At 43.4% G+C, this 18,412-nt stretch overlaps 1 protein-coding gene across 1 annotated transcript in view; it reads left to right on the top strand.

The window, feature by feature from the left end:
• LOC138284012 (uncharacterized) overlaps positions 1–14,381 on the top strand; it is a 367,741-nt gene extending 353,360 nt beyond the window's left edge. The window contains exons 10-12 of the mRNA XM_069222348.1: positions 6,525–6,636; positions 13,016–13,128; positions 13,781–14,381. Coding sequence (XP_069078449.1) covers positions 6,525–6,636; positions 13,016–13,128; positions 13,781–13,853 — 298 coding nt within the window. The 3' untranslated portion in view covers positions 13,854–14,381. The remainder of the gene's footprint in view (positions 1–6,524; positions 6,637–13,015; positions 13,129–13,780) is intronic.
• Positions 14,382–18,412: the final 4,031 nt, after the last annotated feature.

Here is an 18,412-nt window from a genome sequence, read left to right as displayed (position 1 = left end):
TGCTGGAGAAGATGCCTCTATAGGACGAACATGACTACACCCTACACACCCGAGATACCGATGACATGGCTGCAGTAGCTATGATCTGCCAAGGGGCCACTTCTGCTGCATTGAGCACTGACACGCACTATTAGTACTTACTGGCGCACTAAGAAGTGGCGAGCCATGTCCTCACGGGCCCAGCGCTTACCTAATGACCTCCAATGGCACACAAAAAGCATTTCTGGTTTATATTGAGCGATTCCCTCAGGAGTGATGCTCCCCCTAGACGACCTATGACATAAATGAGAGACAGCCCTGGGGATCCTCATACCAGAGGAAGCCCGGGACCAGATATTAGACAGAGCACCGAAGGTCTCTAGAAACGCCAAGTTTCAACTTTTACACTACTGCGTCATACATAGGGCATACCTTACCCCGAAAAGACTCCGGGAGCATCTACATATACTTGATGAAAAATGCCCCAAATGCGGTGAAGAGGCTGCAGAATTTATACACATGCTGTGGTCCTGCCCCCACTTGACTACATACTGGATGGCAGTGACTGCATGCGTAACAGAAATAATTGAGCGAGAAGCAGATGGAGCTGAATATATTTGAACCCTAGTCTGTTGACCAGAGAAATACACTCACTAATGTTTCCCTCAAGCATGTATACAATAAGACTAGGATGTACTGAGAGGGATGAGCAAAAGAGGATTGTATGATTCCTCATTCATGATTTTCATGCTTTGCGTTGTGTAATAACAGCGAAAGTAGCGACTAATCTATAGTGGAACAGACCTGTTCATGGACCTATATTGTATTTATACAGCCATTGAGTACCCCAGTGAGGGAGTTGTTGTTCAATTGAAAAAACAATAAAATCTATTTACAAAAAAAAAGTGTTATTGCCCCTTGTCTTTCTCTACATTATTTCCTTCCAAATGAAAGACAGTGTGTAAAAAAGACGTCTAATTGAGAAATGCCCTGTAATTCACATGCTAGTATGGGGACCCTGGAATTCAGAGATGTGCAAATAACCACTGCTTCTCAACACCTTATCTTGTGCCCATTTTGGAAATACAAAGGTTTCCTTGATACCAATTTTTCACTCTTTATATTTCACCAAATGAATTGCTGTATACCCCGGTATACAATGAAAACCCGTTGCAATGTGCAGCTCCTTTATTGGCTCTGGGTGCCTAGGGTTCGTGATGAACCTACAAGCCCTATATATCCCCGCAACCAGAAGAGTCTAGCAGACGTAACTGTATAATTCTTTCAAAAATCTGCCGTAGCTGGAAACAGTTATAGAAGAAAACGTGGACAGAAATGGCTCTTTTTTCAACACATTTTCAATATTTGTTTATTTTAGCTGTTACTTTCTGTAAGAAAAACTTGAAGGATGCAAATGTGAGTAGAAACATTTCAAGAAAGGAAAGCAGTATTTAAACTGACTTACGGTTAGTCTTCCTTTCAGTAGAACTCTTGGTTATCCATTTCCTTTCTTCTATTCAGAGCTGTGCCTTCAATGAGGGAGACTAGATCTTCTCTGGGTTTTTGCTGTTCACTCTTGCGCATAGGGCACTTGAACTCCTGCATATATCAAATGGGATCTCCACAGCGTGTATGGTGCTGAATAAGAACCTAAATAAATCTGGGCTGGATGTTTAACCTTCCTTGGCCTGGCTAAGAACAACGAGGTAACTTTGAAATACCTCCCTGACCAGGGCAGTGGGTTTAGAAGGTCTTTGTAAATATTTAGATATGTCACCTTCTACCTCAAGGGAAAAGAAAGTCCTGTTTGTAATATGTGCAGATGTAAAGCACTTGCTCTGCACCCTCCTGCTATCTAGTTCTGGTTGTGAATGTGGCAACTTGTTTCTCATTGAAGTACACATTTAAGTTTTAAGGCACCTCTTGACTCTCCCCAGAAACCCACAATGGACCAGGACAAAGACTTCTACCTCAGATTGTGTTTTTTTAGGTCCAGACGTGCTTTGCAAGCTCGCAGATGGTTGAGCTAATGTCAACATTCCAGTCACCAGCCTCTTACAACATTCAAAGAAGTATCACAACTCAAGAGGACTTGAATGTGACCCGAGTAGAGGCATTCTCTCAACGCTAGGTTGTATGAGAATGCAGAACATGGGCATAGAAATATAGGACCTGACAGGAATAACTGAAGAATATCGAAGGAATCTGCATGTAGTTAGTACACCAAAAAACTGGGTTAGAATCATTGGTGGATTGCAAATGAGCTTTGCAGATCCTTAGTGCCATTTAATCTACAGGCCCTGAATACACTGTGGGTACCACATAAAAACGATTTATAGGTTAGTTAGATATGCCAGTGTGGAGTAAACCAGTTTTACCATGCTGAAAAGAGGAACATGCACTTCTATCGCCAGCAAAATGACCAAAACCTTCAGGTAGACCCTGCCGAAAGGGCACATTTCCAACACAATTGCTTCTCCATTTCTTGGACAGTTAGTTATTAACGGCAATTAAACTGGGGTAAACATGGAGCGACTCTTAAGTTCTCTAAAGAGTCCTTCCAGAAAGAGAAAAGACCTTAGTGTTCGTTACACAGGATACTCTGGTAAAATCTGGCGCATCTATAGTACACCGTAATGTGTAGTGCATTGACTGTAATGTACTTGTAATACATCAAACAGAACATCCATCACATTTTGATGGTGTATGAAGGTGGCAAACAGCAACAAGCAAGACCAGTGTTCCAATCTACTGAAGTCAGCAAGGACACCATGACTCTAATCGAGTTTATGAAGATTACAGTACTTATTTCCAAATTAAATGAAACAGTTTGAAAAGCTACACAGCTAGTTAGGCAAAAACCATTGAAGGTCTGGATCCAAGCACAGCCATCTCTGGAAGGCACTCTCCTCAACTTCTGTCAATCGCCCAGAACTCCATTTTTGAGTTGTACCAAGCAAGGCTGAGACAGGAACTGGAGATAGTATTACCTACTCTTCTGCTTCTTTCCTTGCCAAGCACAAACTCTGCATCACCAACGTTTTTGCCCCGTTCCTAATGCGATCAGCAGAATTCAGATCCTGCAGCCTTGCAGCATTCTCCACAACAGATGTAGTAGAGGCTACTGTTTTCACAGAAGTTAGACCTTCGATAGTGACTGAAAGTTAAGGAAGCACATCAGTCTTCTAGTGGACAGCATACACGTTGTATGTTGCCAACTGGATTAGGGAGGTAGCCAACTTCTTATGCCATGTGCACGTTTTATGACTCACATACTTGTTGAAGAACCTGCTCATTTGTATCCACTCCACCTATATACGTATTGTATCAGTGGACTTACAGACTGCAATGAACTGACCAGAAGTGCTCTAATCTTAAAGTTTAGTAAACAAATATTTGTCCTGCCTATCTGAAAATTTGACAGTGAGCTATTTGTTGCAATGGAGCATACCTCCTTGGCCTTTCTGGAGCTTCTTACAAACAAGCTCCTTAGAGAATCCTTTGGGCTGGTGTTCAATTGTACCGCAAGCAATGGTGCCAACTTTCGACAGCTTGCTGAACAGCTGGCTTCCTATTTAGACGTTATCTACATAAAGGTTATAACCTTTATTAAGGAGTCTCACTTTCAGGATGTATATGTAACCAGTGGAGTTCTCACCCAAAGTGTACTTCTTGATGCTGTAATAAGCTCTTTTACTTGGTGTGGGCTGCCTCAACAGCAGCCAGCCTTTGCATAGGATCAACAACTTGTCCACAGCTATATTCTTCCCATGGGTATAAATCTCAGAAAACATCTAAGACAAATGATCTGCAACTAGCCAGATTTTGAACAACCTGTCGTGGCCTGGATGGTCCGAGGGCAATGCTACAAAATTATCATTCAAATGCAGCATACACTGCTAAATCAAAAACCTGTCTCCTGCTAATCACCGGTGCAAAGCTGAGTGTTGTTCAAACCGTACGAGTAGAACAGTAAGACTGTACAGTTGGTTTGTGTATTTTTCTCATTGATGTAATACCAAGGATTTGTTTCAACTCCCTCAATGAAGTTTGAGTTCACTGGTATGACCTAGAATGAGGCCCACAGTGCCTCAATGCTCCCTCAAAAACTGCTTGGCTTTCAGATTAGTTTGCATCAAAGTTTCCTCAAGCAAGCCATCATCTAGAAAAAGATGAAAAAAGTCAGTAGGCAAAAAGTTTGTATTATTGATTTTACAGTTTCTGCAGTGCATGTGGGAATATATGTGGCAACTAAATTGTGGGGCCGCCAAACAAGCACTCTCCTGTGCTCATTACGGTACATGCCTGTACTTGTTAGGGCTACCCTGCCCCTGTCTCTCAGCTGCACAGATTGTGCTTGTGAGAGGACATCATGACCGCCATCAACATATTCATTAGAATCTCTTTAGGGCGAGTCCCAATCGGATGGAACTCTGACAAAAAAAATCACATTTAGATTTTGCTCCATGCTCTTTCCCTCAGCCTCATAATTTGCCTTCATTATTTGAGTTAGGGACTGGAAAGCACAGTGAAACGCCATCTCTGTTTTCTATCTAAAACTTTCTTCCTCAAATGCTATGTCCTAGGTAGAATGCAGAGGTACTAGTAGAAATTAAGGCTATCTGTTTGATAAGAACTGAACAAATTCAATGCAATGCTCTGAGAGCAACCATGTAGTAAAGTGTATTAATAATAGCAGTCTCCATAAAAAGGGAGCAACATTTATCTGACCACGCTGTGATGCGAAGACCTTCTCCAGAGAAGCTAAAAGAGATAAAAATAAAAATATACAAAAGCACATACTGTCATTGCAGTCCACCGCACCAGGAGAACCTTCCTTGTAAGACATTGTGCCTTTTTGTGAAAGAGCAGCATGCAGGTGACTCAGAATAAAATTAGCCTTATCCCCTTCTGCTTCCACTGACCACAACACAGGCAGTGTATCAGCCCACTTCAGCCATTGACCAGTTATTGTGCTATTCACATTTTACTTCCACCAGCCAGAACGTCCATCAAGGGTCAGTGGGTAAGCCCACTTCAGCCACTGATCAGTTATTTAACCATTAACATTTTGTTTCTGCCCACCACAGCTTCAAGCAGAGTGTCAGCCCTTTTTAGCCAGTGATCAGTTATAGTGCTATTCACATTTTACTTTCACCCAATGGGTGTGCCCCTTTCAGCCACTGGTCAATTATCCAGCTATTCACATTTTGCTCTCACTCCCCCAAAGCTTTTTAAATGTTGTGGATATAGCAAAAGGTGAATGGCTTGATAATGGATCAATGGCTGAATTGGGTTCACTCATTGTTTCACAGCCGCTTTCATTATATGCTCTTGAGAGGGGCGCCATAAGCATTAATTGAAGACAAAATGGCCACCAGATTCCCCTTTCCCTGTGGATTCTGATCGCGCACACTCAAGGAAAAGATCAACCCTCCAGGTGAGGGAAAATCTCAAAATGTTGTTATGCCCTAACTGGGGTAGTTGACCCATGCTGACCCTCAGAGTCGTGCTTGACACGGAAGAGGGTGGTGGGGATTTGGGGTTGGGGTTGGGGGACAGGGGTCACCAGAAAGGCCCGAGACAGCAGTAGTAAAATAAAAAGCACTGCCTCATTTTTATTTCCGGGTAAGGCGATCTCTCTCCCTCCCCCACCATGGATGGGAAAATTTAAAATAGTGCTGTGCCTCCCTGCCCCCTGGAGGTGTTGACCCATTCCTGGGGCGGCAAATGCTTTAACCCCACCAAAAGCAAAAAAAGCAAAACATCCCTGGTGTCTTGTGGGATCTGTGCTCATGAATCGTGGTGTGCCCCAAATCCACAATCAAGGATGAAAGAGGTATTGTTGGAAAGGGGAGATTCTCCCATTTCCAGCGACGCCTTCCTCAAATTTGTGGGTGCCTTCTTGAGGAGCACTGTCACCAGAAAAAACAGACATGCTCTTACCTGTTCCTTGTGGTGCTGTCCTGTGGGATTTGTGATGGGCCAGTGGTGTGGTGGGAGCTGACATGAAAGCCATATTGTCTCAGTCCCACTGGTGTTCTCATTAGAGGAAGCCTCTGGTGTGAGGATCGGAGGTTCACCCAAGCTCCCTCCTCAGGATGACCTGTTAACGTCTACTGCACTACTAAGTTAGTCAATAGGTGGGGTTAAATGTCTCTTGTTTGTTTTCACTATATAAGACTACCAGACAGAGAAGATCTGGAAACCCTCTGTTAGATAGGTCATCAGTTTAAGTCTTTCTGCTAGTAGAGTCAGCCGAAGCCCTGCTGGCAGAGAACCTGCGGTTTCCCCATCTCTAAATGGGGCAGGAGAGGCATGAGTTTGGGAAAGAGAGACTTGGTGGACGTCCTGCATCCTTCTACCAGTAGGCACTCACATCAGTACTTCAGATGAGGCTCTGATTGGCCACAGCAAGGGTTACTGCTATCCTTCACAAATGTAAGGTATAGGAATCTGAATGTGCAACAAAGGGGCAGTGTGGAATTAGTGCCTTTTTCTGATTTAAATGTATCTTCTCAGTCAATCTTGTAAATTTGTTGTAGATTTCCTTGCTGCGGTAAGGCCTACCCTTGTGATAGCTGTCACAATGAAGCTCAGAACCACGAGATGGAGCTGGCCACCAGAATGATCTGTGGCTATTGTGCAAAGGAGCAGGTAACCTCAGCAGTGTTGCCCTTTCTTTTCATATGCCCTCTTCTGTCGTTTGTCTAGTACACACAAATGCAAGATCTTGATTTGAATGTGTAGCATGTTGGTTGTTCATCCATTTATCATTATCAAACAAGTAAATATGTGATAAGAAGTTCGGATTGTTACCCAAAATACCACAAGCTGTTACTGTGGAATATTATACTCTTTGAAATGAATATTCTTCTATCAAATATTAAGCAAATTTATTAAACAGATCCCTTGCGTGTGCTACAATTGTGCAGTGATCTGTTGGGGCTATTTCTTCTTCTCTCTTACCTTTGTGTCTTTCTGCACTGACGTTCTTTTTGGGAAGGGCATTAATTTATTCAATCTGGTGTAATAAACCTTGGAAATTCTAACAAGATTCTTACCCAAAGTAAGCCAAGCACTGTCTAGTTAAAGGTTGTGGAAAGTGGCCCAAAGTAATAGTAGTAGTCCTGGGTACTGGAAGCAGCTTGCTCTCCCAGAACAAGGTGTGCAACACTGCACTGTTTCGTCGCACCAAAGGTTTGTTTCCTCAGCAGACATATAGTTTCACAGTTCAGGTCTGTATTCCAGGTAGATAGTTAAATTTATCCTGAAATAATTTCCTGGCAGGTTTGGCCTCAGCTCCAGAGAAAAATGGAGCATTGCACATTAGATGAAGTGTTAACCTCTTTCCTTTTAACAAGCTGCAAGATGGTAACTTCTTATATCCACAAATGTATTTCTATTTATCTCTCTTTCCTTCTCTATTGAAAGGCTGCAATAATTAACTACAATCTATTTCCTTTTGCATGCATTTTATGTGTCTAGGAGGCCATGCCCTGTAGATGCAGAGACGTATATTTGCAACTAGGTTATTTGTTCATAATGTGTGCAGGATAGGACTAGCTGTATTCAAAGTCACTGGACAGGCTCCAGTAATGCTCAATCAGTCATTACTTGTAGAGTGTGGTTTATCACCCATGAGGGTACCCAGGTGCTGGGTAGCTGGGCTTAGTCAAAAAGCCAGGTCTTAAGTCTCTATCCTAAGCCTGTCAGCAAGTGACATGTTCAGAGGTTGAGAGGGAGGACGTTCCAGGACTTGGGGGCGAGGTGGGAAAAGGAGCGGCCTCCTCTGTGGTTCCGGCAGGTGAGCTGTATCTGTGCTAGGGAGGCATTTCGCTGATTTTTGGATGGTTGGTGGAAGTTCAGGTGGTGGTTTATGTATGCTGGTCCTTGGTCGTGGAGAGCTTTATAAGCATGTCAGTAGTTTGAATTGGCATCTTTTCTGGACAGGAAACCAGTAAAGGATCTTCAGGGGCTGGGTAATGTGGGTATGTTTGGGCAGGTTGAGGCTCAGTCTTGCTGCCGAGATCTGTATCGTCTGGAGCCTTCTCATGAGTTTGGTGGTGGTTCCTGCATACAGTGCGTTGCTGTAGTCCAGGTGGCTAGTTATAAGGGCGTGCGTGATGGGTTTTCTCTTGCTTATGGGAAGCCATTTGAATATTCTTGAGAGTATGCAGAGAAGCGGGCAGAGAAGTCTGAGTTGATCAGTCGGTTCATGGTGAGTCTGTTGTCCAGGATGATGCCGAGGCTGTGGGCATGGTCTTTTGGTGTGTGTGTGTGTGTGGGTCCGAGTTCAAGGTGTCATTCCATAGGGAGGCATGGTTACCAAAGATCAGCACTTCGGTTTTGTCCAGGTTGAGCTTCAGACAGTTCTCCTTCATTAAGTCTGCGAGATTCTTCCTGCAGTTATGGAAGTTGGTCTTGGTGGTAATGGGGTCTGCTGACAGCAAACGGATGAGCTTTGTATTTTCAGCGCAGGACATGATGTTGATATCGTGGGCTCTGACATTGTTGTCTAAGGGTGTCATGTAGGTGTTGAAGAGGGCAGGGATGAGCCTTGAGGGACTCCGCAAATGGTGCTCGTGGGTTCCGATGTGCAGGGGAGTAGGTGGGTTCTATGCATGTGTCTTGTGAGGAATGATGCAATCTATCTGAGTGTGTCTCCTTTGATTCCGATTTGGTGCAGTCTCTTGATGAGTGTGTGGTGGGAAACGGTGTTGAAGGCTGCTGAGAGGATGAGAAGGATCAGGGCAACCAATTCTCCTCTGTCTAGTAGGGTGTGGATGTTATCTGTGGCGGCAATCAGGGCAGTCTTAGTGCTGTGGTTGGCTTGGAAACCATATTGGGAGGAGTCTAGCAGGTTATTTCTCACGAGGTGTTTTGTGAGCTGCTGGTTGATGACCTTCTCCAGGACTTTGGGGGCAAAAGGGAGTAGTGAGATGGGGCGGTAGTACTGGAGTTCGCTGGGGTCTGTGGAAGGTTTCTGGGGGAAAGGATTGACCTCTGCGTGTTTCCATGCATCGGGAAAGGTGACTGTGGTGATGGTTGTGTTGAGGATGGTGGTGAGTTGGTGGCTGATCTTGTAGCTTCCTAGGTTGAAGAGATGGTGGGGACAGGGGTTGGTGGGTGCTTCCGAATGGATGGAGTTGATGATGGCTGTGGTGTCCAGCGTAGTTAGCTGTTTCCATGCCATTAGATGTTAGTCAGGGGAGGTTTCCGTTTGAATAAGGAGGCTGAGGAGATTAGTGAATTGGGGCTTGACGTTCCCTGTAGATTGTTGCTACCTTGTTGTGAAAGTGATTCACAAGTGCGTTGCAGAGTTCTTGTGAGGCAGGGATTGTGTTTTCAGTGGCTGTTGGTCAGAGAACCCTCCTTCCTTGGAGAGAGTTCCTGGGTGTGGTTGGAGCTAGGCTTGATGCAGACTGCAAGGACATCCTGTTTTGTGTCCTTGAGTCATTCAGTGGTATTTGTTTAGGGCTGTCTTGAAGGTGACTTGGTCTGTATCACTTCTGCTAGTGCATCATCTTCTTTCCAGTTTCTTGCAGCTGCATTTCATTGTGCTGAGTTCTGGTGTATACCGGCTGGCTTGTTTGGTGGATCTGTGGGTTTCACCTGGTTTGATGGGGGCAACTTGGCCAGCGATGTTGACTGTTTGACTGAATTTCCTGTGATGTGAGATCTGCCTGTGGAGCAGAGGTGAAGGTCAGTGGTAGAGGTTGGATCAGTTGCAATGAACTCTGCAAAAGAGGGTGTTTGGGAAATGATAGAGGCACACCTTGGCCTTACTATTTATGCTATTAATTGCACCTATGGACTGAAAGTGCCTAAAGGCAGTATCAGTATCACAACAACCAAAACAAGATTTCTAGGTATTTTGCACATTTATGCTTGATCAAAGTAAACTTCAGTAACAATCAACATGGGATGCAGTCTAGTAGAGGAAACCCATGTAAAAATAAAGGTGATAGTATACAAAAATACTGTCAGAAATTGGGTTACTTGTTGAGGGTACTGGTTGGGCTACTCTAGCATCAAGCACAATCCTTATCAGGTTGAGGCACAAGAAAACCCCAAATTAACCTGTCCTCAAACCTCTGGTAGCTTGGCACAGAGAGTCAGGCTTAAATTAAAGGCAATCTTTAAAGTATTTATGCAGCACTTCTAATAATAAAAAAGTGAAAACACAAGAACAATCCCACACCAACTTAGAAAAATAGAGCAAAATGTAATAGTTAAATAGCCAAAATGACACATTTCCAATCAGTAGAAACTGAGATTTGCAGTGTTATTAATTTAAGTGAAACTAGGGCCAAACATCCCACAGTGCCACTTGAGGTTATTGGTCTTGCAAGACTGGGAGAAAGTCACAAGTTCAGGCTGACCGTGATGGAGTGTGGGTAGGACGCATGGACTAGGTTAGTCCCGCTGAAAAGTTACATTCTCAGTCAAGTGCAAAGAGTCGTATTAACAGTGGAGGGGGCTGCAAGTAGCAGAGAAGCATCGTGGACAGTCGTCATTGTAGCATGACAAGCAGGAGAGGTGTCACTGTATCATGAAGATCCTGTTTTTGTTGTGGGCAATCAGGCCGGAGCTTCGATCCCTGCTAGCGGTGATGCTGTAGCCCAACGAGTTGAGTTGATGTAACTTAGCGTTTGAAGGCTGTGCCCGCGGCAGGGTTTCCAGGGCAACAGGGCCATTTGCGGTCCCAAAAAGTCCAAAACCTTCAATTAAGCCTCACTGAGGTCCCACCAGAGGTCCCGGACCTGCAGCTTGGGGGGGTCAGCGGCTTGGTGATGGTTCAGGTGTTTGGGAGCCTGCAAGGCAATAATCCAGTAGGGCAACAATCTAGCAGTCAGTCAGTCAGACCTTTCAACAGCACATCAGTCCTTCTTTCTGGAGTCTCCACAGGTCCAGAAGTCTACTGATGAGTTGGTATCTGAAGTCCAGTATTTATAGCAGGTGCCTCCTTTGGAGTGGGAGAAGCTGCTAGCAGTTTCCCTTTGAAGTGCATGTTTCCTGCCTCCACTGCTTTGGCTCCAGACAAAGGGTATGCAGCCCCTTGTGTGGAAGAAGGACACTGCCTATTCAAGTGTAAGTAGGGCTGTGCCCAGCTCCGCCCTCCCATCTTGCCAGTGATGGCCCATCCAGGCACCCCCAAGCTCTCTTATGTGTGGCTGTCTTTGAGGAATACACAAAGCCTAACTGTCGGCTACACCCAGTCATGTGACCCAAAGACAGGCTAAATGCACTAAATGGCTAAGGCAGGAAAATGCCAACTTTCTAAGTCTGTAACCGAAAATCCGACTTCACCATAAGAGAGGATTTTTCACTACAATTCCAAAGACCCCAAACATGAATTAGTTACCTGTTCCCATTTGGAAGGTACAGCTAGTTAAATGTAATAAGGTAACTCCAATGTTATCCTATGGGAGAGGTAGGCCTTGCAGTAGGGAAAAATGAATGTAAGAGTTTTTCAGTACCATGACATGTGAAACGTAAAGGTACCTATCCAACTTTTTAGATACACTGCACCTTACCCTCTGGCCTGTCCAGGACCTACTCTAGGAGTCACTTATATGTATTAAAAAAGAATGTTTAGGCCTGGAACACAGGTTGCAATGAGGTTGAGATTTTTAAAGGGCTACTTAAGTGGGTGGCACAATCGGTTGTGCAGGCCTTCTAGTAGCATTTAATTTACAGGCCCTGGGGTCAGGTAGTGTCACTTTACTAGGGACTTACAAGTAAATAACAAATGCAAATTGGGTATAAGCCAATCCTTTCTTATTTTAAGGCAAGAGCACTAGCATTCTAGCAGTGGTTACCAGTGGTAACGTGTGCAGAGTCCTAAGGTCAGCAAACACAAAGCAGTAGTGCTGAAGGCAAAAGGTTAGGGAGAAAACCACACCAAGGATGCCAGATCTAACAGATATGTTCTAAATACCCAAATTGTATGCAAACTGTCATGTCTCAAGGGCTAAAATTGTCCATTAACTTAATGTGATTCACTTTCAGAACTAACAAATCAGTATGAACGTCTCAATAAGACAGATAAAGAATCCCACAAGAGACAGGGAGCCCAATGTTTTTAAGGGATAGATGCTATAAGGGATTTTCCAGTTTAAGAGTTTTTGCAATTACAAAAGAAAAGAAAATCTACCCAAAAATATGAATAAGGTAGTATGGAACACTCTCTCATCAAGGTAAATCGTTAGCGCAGAGCTAAGGGCCTGATTTAAATTTCGTCAGACAGGGTACTCCATCTCAAGAGTGACAGATATCCTGTGCACTTTTTTTACAAGTACATTAGGATATAATGCATTTGTGATAAGGCGGATGGGATATCCATCCCGTTTGAGATGGAGTACCCATCCACTAAACTCTAAACCAGGCCCCACATGCGTCACTGGGATGATAAGGTCCAGGAAATTCTGTTCTAAGCTTTATCTAAACCAATAATGTTAATACAGGTACCTTATTTTTAGAAACAGACTTTCAATTGCAGAAGCTGCATGGAACTTTCAAAATACTTGGGCTAAGCTGAAGGAAATGAATGATAGAGTGATAAAGCTTGAAAAGTTGTATTTGGGAGTAAAAAAGTTAAAGGGTAATTCACCCCTCCTATGCCTGAATAGATGCATTAGTATGACAAATGGAAATAAGCTAGAGGAAATCAAAAACAGAAGTATGAAAACAGCTTAGGTTTCTTAGGTCTGCCAAAGGAAATGTAGACTCCCCGGTCTCCAAACACCAGTTCACGAAAGTCACAAGGGTTCCAACCAGATCAGCTGATCCCCCGCTAGCTTCCTAGACCTGCTTTTAGGGGATCTAATATGGCATGGATGTGCCTCTTTTAGCACTAGAGCGCAGACATACCACCAGTTCTATATTCTCGAAAAGTAGAAGTGAATGTATGTGTTTTTTTTAAAAGAATCGTGCATTTTGAAAAGATATGCCTCTTCTGCTGCTTTGGCCTGCAGAGTCCGATGTGCGCCACTCGTAGATCTAATCAACACATTGTCTCTCTTTTGTCTAGCCATACAGCAATGGGAAACCATGCATTTCTTGTGCGAGTATGATGACCAGAGGAACCCAGTCGCGTCACTGGGAAGGAGGGCAAGGATGTCGAAACAGGATCAAAATGTCCAGGTCTGTTCCAATGAAAAGAGTGCACCTTCTTATTTTAGTAACGAATCTGCAAGTTCTTGTTTTACTTTCCGTCTAAATACTTTTACTTCTCTGTCTTTACTGCCCTTGAATTGTCTCAACATAATTGCCCCTTTGCCATCTATTCATACAAGCCCTTCATGGGTTGTAATGAGACCTTCGTTACATGTATTAAATCTCCAATTATGGTAAACTCTGCACCACGCTGTACTGACTCCAGGAAACTGCAGTATCTGTTACAAATGATGGCTGTGGTGACGCACCCTGGCAAGCTAAGGTGCTGTAACCATACACCACTCCGCTTCTAAGGCGGTTGCATTTGCGGCAAGGGCGTTTCCTAGCCCTTGAAAACAAGCAGAGGCCAAATCTTTTCTGAGTTGGAACATTTGTAGTACTTCGTAGTGGGGCCAATAAAAGTGACTGTCCTCTCACCACTAGAAGCAGTTTTACTAAAACGGTGTTCAGATAGGTTTGCAGGTGAAAAAATAGAAATTGTACATTTGGTTTGAAAGCACGTTACAGATCCTGATCTGTCATCAAATCTGACTTTCCAGACACAGTAGCCACCCCTTGAAGTCAGGAGTGAATTATACTACAGTTAAATTACTCTTTATTTTGTTTCTGTCATATGCAGGAAGGACAAACAGAAATATGCAAATACGTCCAAGACAATATCGCGCAGAACTGTCAACCTGCAGAAGAAATGATGATGAACTCAACCATTAAATGTGTATTATGAGAAAGGATAAGAAAAAAAAGGAGCTGCTCGGGTGAACCATCATTAAATGGCAGTAATTGTCTGTCTTGGAGTTTACAGCACAACTGTAATACAAGGCTTCTAATTTAGAAAGGGATTGTTTAATAGAGATGGTAATAGTCGCTGTAATAAGAGTCCCCGAATAGTGGATTATCACCATTCTGACAATGTGGTTATTAAAAGTGATACTAGTGAGAATTTACTACAAGTTGATGTGGCAATTACGTATTCATACTAGGGTTTGCTCTTTCATGCAGGGCCCTATTTTCCAAGATAACATGTTGATATTCTCCTACCATATTACAGAAAAGCGAGGTGGGATACATGCAATCAGAAAGAATTGAAACACCATTGATTGTTTAACTGAGATCCTCTCTTTCTTGAAGGTAATATTAAGGAACTGACAGCATACCCCAGCATTATTCCCTGGCATGGTTAAAGACCAGTTTGTCGAATGTTATTATGGAAAAACATTCCCCAATAAAGCCTTCACATTTCAACATATTCCATGACAGACCATTCATGCTTTGAAGAATGCAATCCATGCAGTCTATCGGGCATATAGGATCCGGAATATCAACGGCCCACTTTGTTTCCAGTGGCACATTTACAAACTAAAGCACAGATTCCTACTCTCTGTCATGGTGATGGGTGAAAAACTAAAAAAAAAAAAAAAATCAGGGTGGTAATTGTTGCCACTTCTTATTATCCATGTAACAACCACCCTCTAATGTTATGTACATAGAATATACATATACAAAGAACAGTGGTGGCCGGTTGCTTTAGGAGGGAGGGGGCGGGCAGGAAGCACACATACACACACTCATTCTTTCACACACAGACACGCACGCACATCCATTAACAACACTCATAACATTCAAACATGCACGCACCAAACATTCCTTTTAAAAGTTAACACACACTCATTCTTTCACACACGCATGCACGCACATCCATTAACAACACTCATAACATTCAAACATGCATGCATGCATCAAACATTCATTTTAAAAGATCTCACACACACACACACACACACACACTTTTACCTTCAGCCTCGGAGGTCCTAGGAGGGTTGGGGCTGCTGCCTTCCCTAAGGTCAGCCAGTGAGGTAAGGCAGTAGTCCCAGCCTCGTCACAGAGTGGGATGGGGTCAGTGAGACTGCTGACCCCACCCCACTCTGTGATGAGGTGTCACTGATTGACACTCAAAGTCAATGGGTGACGCTTCCCTCGTCACCCGGGGGAGGGCCTCGAGGCACCTTTGCTGAGCCGAGGAGGTCACGCCCACAGGAGCTCTGACCTCCTCAGTCCAGCAAAGTTCAGCTCAAGCAGACAGGAGTCTGCGCAAATCGCACATGTCTCACTCCTGGCTGTCTGAGCTGAAAATGAAGAGAGCCTGTCAGGCTGACCTTTGTTCAGCCTGACAGAGACACTCTTCATGAGGGGCAAAAGGTGGGGGGGTGTGGCCCCTCCGACTTAAAGGACAGGCCGCACCTGACAAAGAATACACTGACTATACAGGAGAAGGCTGTGTACAGCTGAATCTGGTTACCAGGTCAGCTGAGCATTTAGTGAAAGATAAGCGGACATGTGAGAATACCCATCTGGTGTTACCTCTTGCTGACTTTCCATCTCAGACTTGCTCTCCTCTCCCCAGAGGGACCTAGGAAACACCAGAAGTAGCGCAATGTTTGTTTCACCTTCTCCCTTGCAGAGTGCACTTCATGTTCCACATTACATATATTCTGAATGAACTTCCCAGAAGTATTCTCACATCGAGCACAAGGCCACCCCCTTGCTAATGCACAGCCAGTCTGGTTCCCACAACCATTGTCCTATACATATCCTGGATATTCCCATCAGCATTAGCCCCACCGAGTGACACCACACTTCGCAAATAGACATCGTGTATTTATCCGAAAGGAAAATATTCTGCAAACTGAGCGATTTAATATCTTGCCAAGGTCCGGCAAATATTCTGCAGAATGTGTGTCACGCATATAGCCCTCGTACATTGTTTCAGTATGACTGTGCACACTCTGATCGCGTGAAACAAAAGCAATAGCTCTTTTTCTTTTAAACGATGTGGCCCATCTGTCCTAAGCTGGGCGTACAAGCTAATATAATCAATAATAATATATACATGGCTTTGCAAAATCAAATGTATTTCATATGTAGCATAAGATTGGAAAATGTTAAAAGAGGCTAAGTTAGCGGGGTGTGGCATGTTTAGTATAAAGTTCTGTACATACAGCGAGGACGTAGAACCAACCCTTTTCACCTCCAGCACTTATACTTCGTTCATATACTGTGCTTTCATATACTTTCCATGTGTTGCATTTCATTGTTGGCTTTACAACTGAATGGAGACTGTTCTTTCGATAGCATGGCATAGAACAGCGTTCAGTCAGACATTTTATCACATGATCCAATTTCCTGACGTTTGTAATGGCTGGGCTCGTCCAAAGCAATATTTTACCTTACTGCGCTGATATGAATTATAATTGTCAGCGTGTCACACTAGACTTTTACACTGGACCTTTTCGTGTATCTGATACAGATTTTCTCTTTCACACCAAAGCAGTGTAAGAAATCCTGGCACACGCCCTCACAAGCTGTGCGTCTTGATGGGCTTGTGTGATACGAGACCTCTTTGTCACATGCTAGTGTTTTAAGACAGCTACCACATTTATATTGTATCTGTCCATTGTGTTCAGGCCACAGTGCTTTCTGTCTTGCTAAACTGGCCAAGGTGATACTCATTTTATGTAATAGTTAATGGATGGATTTTTTACGTCAATCAAGTACATTGTGTTGTGATGAAGTATTGGCTTTGAGGTTTATGGTCTCTTAGTTTTCTTTATTTTATTCTGATATGGACCTCCAGACCAGCTAATGTAGCTACGTGGAATGCGTGGAACCAAAGAAGGGCCAAAAAACTACAAGAACTGTTGTGCTAGGGTGCATTTTGTAGCAGGGGGTTGACTCAATGATTTTCTTCTCATCTAATGACCACTTCCAGGAACTCCATTGTCATACTGTCTAAAATGGGGATTAAAGCGCATTTTTAGCCATTGCAAATTGGACGAAGTAGTCATACAACAAAATGTAGAACATTAAGGCCTTTTCCTTACCTATTTTAAGCTATGTTAAGAAGGTAAGGAAACATTCTATTTTTTTCAGTGCTGCTGAGTATTCTGCTTCTGTTTATCAATAGGTGCTGGTTCATTAAATGACAATTTATGATCATCAGGCTTGACATAAAAATAAACTTCTTGGGTGATTTCTTGGCTTTGCATGATGCTGTCAGGGTTGAATCTGTTTTTCCTATTTCATGACAAGGAGGATGTGCCACCTAAAGGCCAGGCTCTGTTTCTTTGAGGAGATGCAGTGGAACTCAGATTGACAACTGACCAACCTTCACGTCCTCTGACACTATTGGAGTTCCTGTAGAGTTCCATGCTTAGGATGCTGTTGTGTGTGAACATTCTCACTCAACCGCCCATCTTCTTTATCTGTTTAGAAGTCTTAACTTGTTCATTTTGCCTGGGCCCTTTGCTTAAGGACTCATTATACACCTTACCATCCTTCTGGCTTTGAAGTACATCCCTTCTTTATCTCCTTGAATGCCCGCCCATATTTTGTGTAAATCTCTAGAAGTTCCCCTTCTTCCCCAGCTAAATTACATGGTTATAGGACATACTGAGGACACACCTCCTCCTACTAATTAGATTGGAAGAGGATGTTCCATAAGACACATTCTGGATGGCAACATTGTTGTCAGTCTGTGAGATAAAATTGGAATTTAGAGTTTCACCTCTGTTCCCCTTGGATTTGTATCAGCCACTTGCTGCATCACCTCCTTATGATATGAACAAGTGTGTGATGACCCAGGTGTCTGCTTCTGAACAGTGTCCCTGCCTTACAGTGAAGCATTGTTGGAACTGGTTCTTGATCTGTGAAGGAGTTTCTTTTTATTAGAACCCACCAGGATGATTTCTGAACGGCGTTCAAGTCCAAAAAGATGTCTCTCTACTCATCCAGAATGCAAGGACACAGAGGTAATGGTAGAGATTTGTATCTGAGGGTTCATTGAGAAGGCACTCCGGTCAAATGGGGTATTATGTGCTCCCTAGCACCTGGTTCAAATATCTTCCCTGTCTCTGATTTATTATTATGAGCAGTGATCATAGAGGGATACAGTCAGGAACATGATTATCTCATTTCTTAGTGCACAACCAGACTTTAGTAGAAGACCTCAGCAACAACCGTCCAGTATGTTTCATTGTGGCTCAACAAGGAGACAGAAATAACAAAAGCAAAAAAGTAGATCTCCCAAAGAAAGGCATTCTAAAGTTATGCTGTGATACACCTCCAAGAGTCAGCAAGTTCCTGGTCAGCAGTAATGGGGGGAATAAGCAGCCTAATTATCACAGCAAGCATCAGCAAAGACAGTTAATATTCAAGATGCAGTCATATGCACATGCTTTGTCAAGACAGTAAACAA

Source organism: Pleurodeles waltl, chromosome 3_1 (assembly GCF_031143425.1).
Source record: "Pleurodeles waltl isolate 20211129_DDA chromosome 3_1, aPleWal1.hap1.20221129, whole genome shotgun sequence".
Classification (NCBI taxonomy): domain Eukaryota; kingdom Metazoa; phylum Chordata; class Amphibia; order Caudata; family Salamandridae; genus Pleurodeles; species Pleurodeles waltl.
The sequence above is the reverse complement of the archived record's forward strand: the minus strand, read 5'-3'. Positions and strand labels throughout refer to the sequence as shown.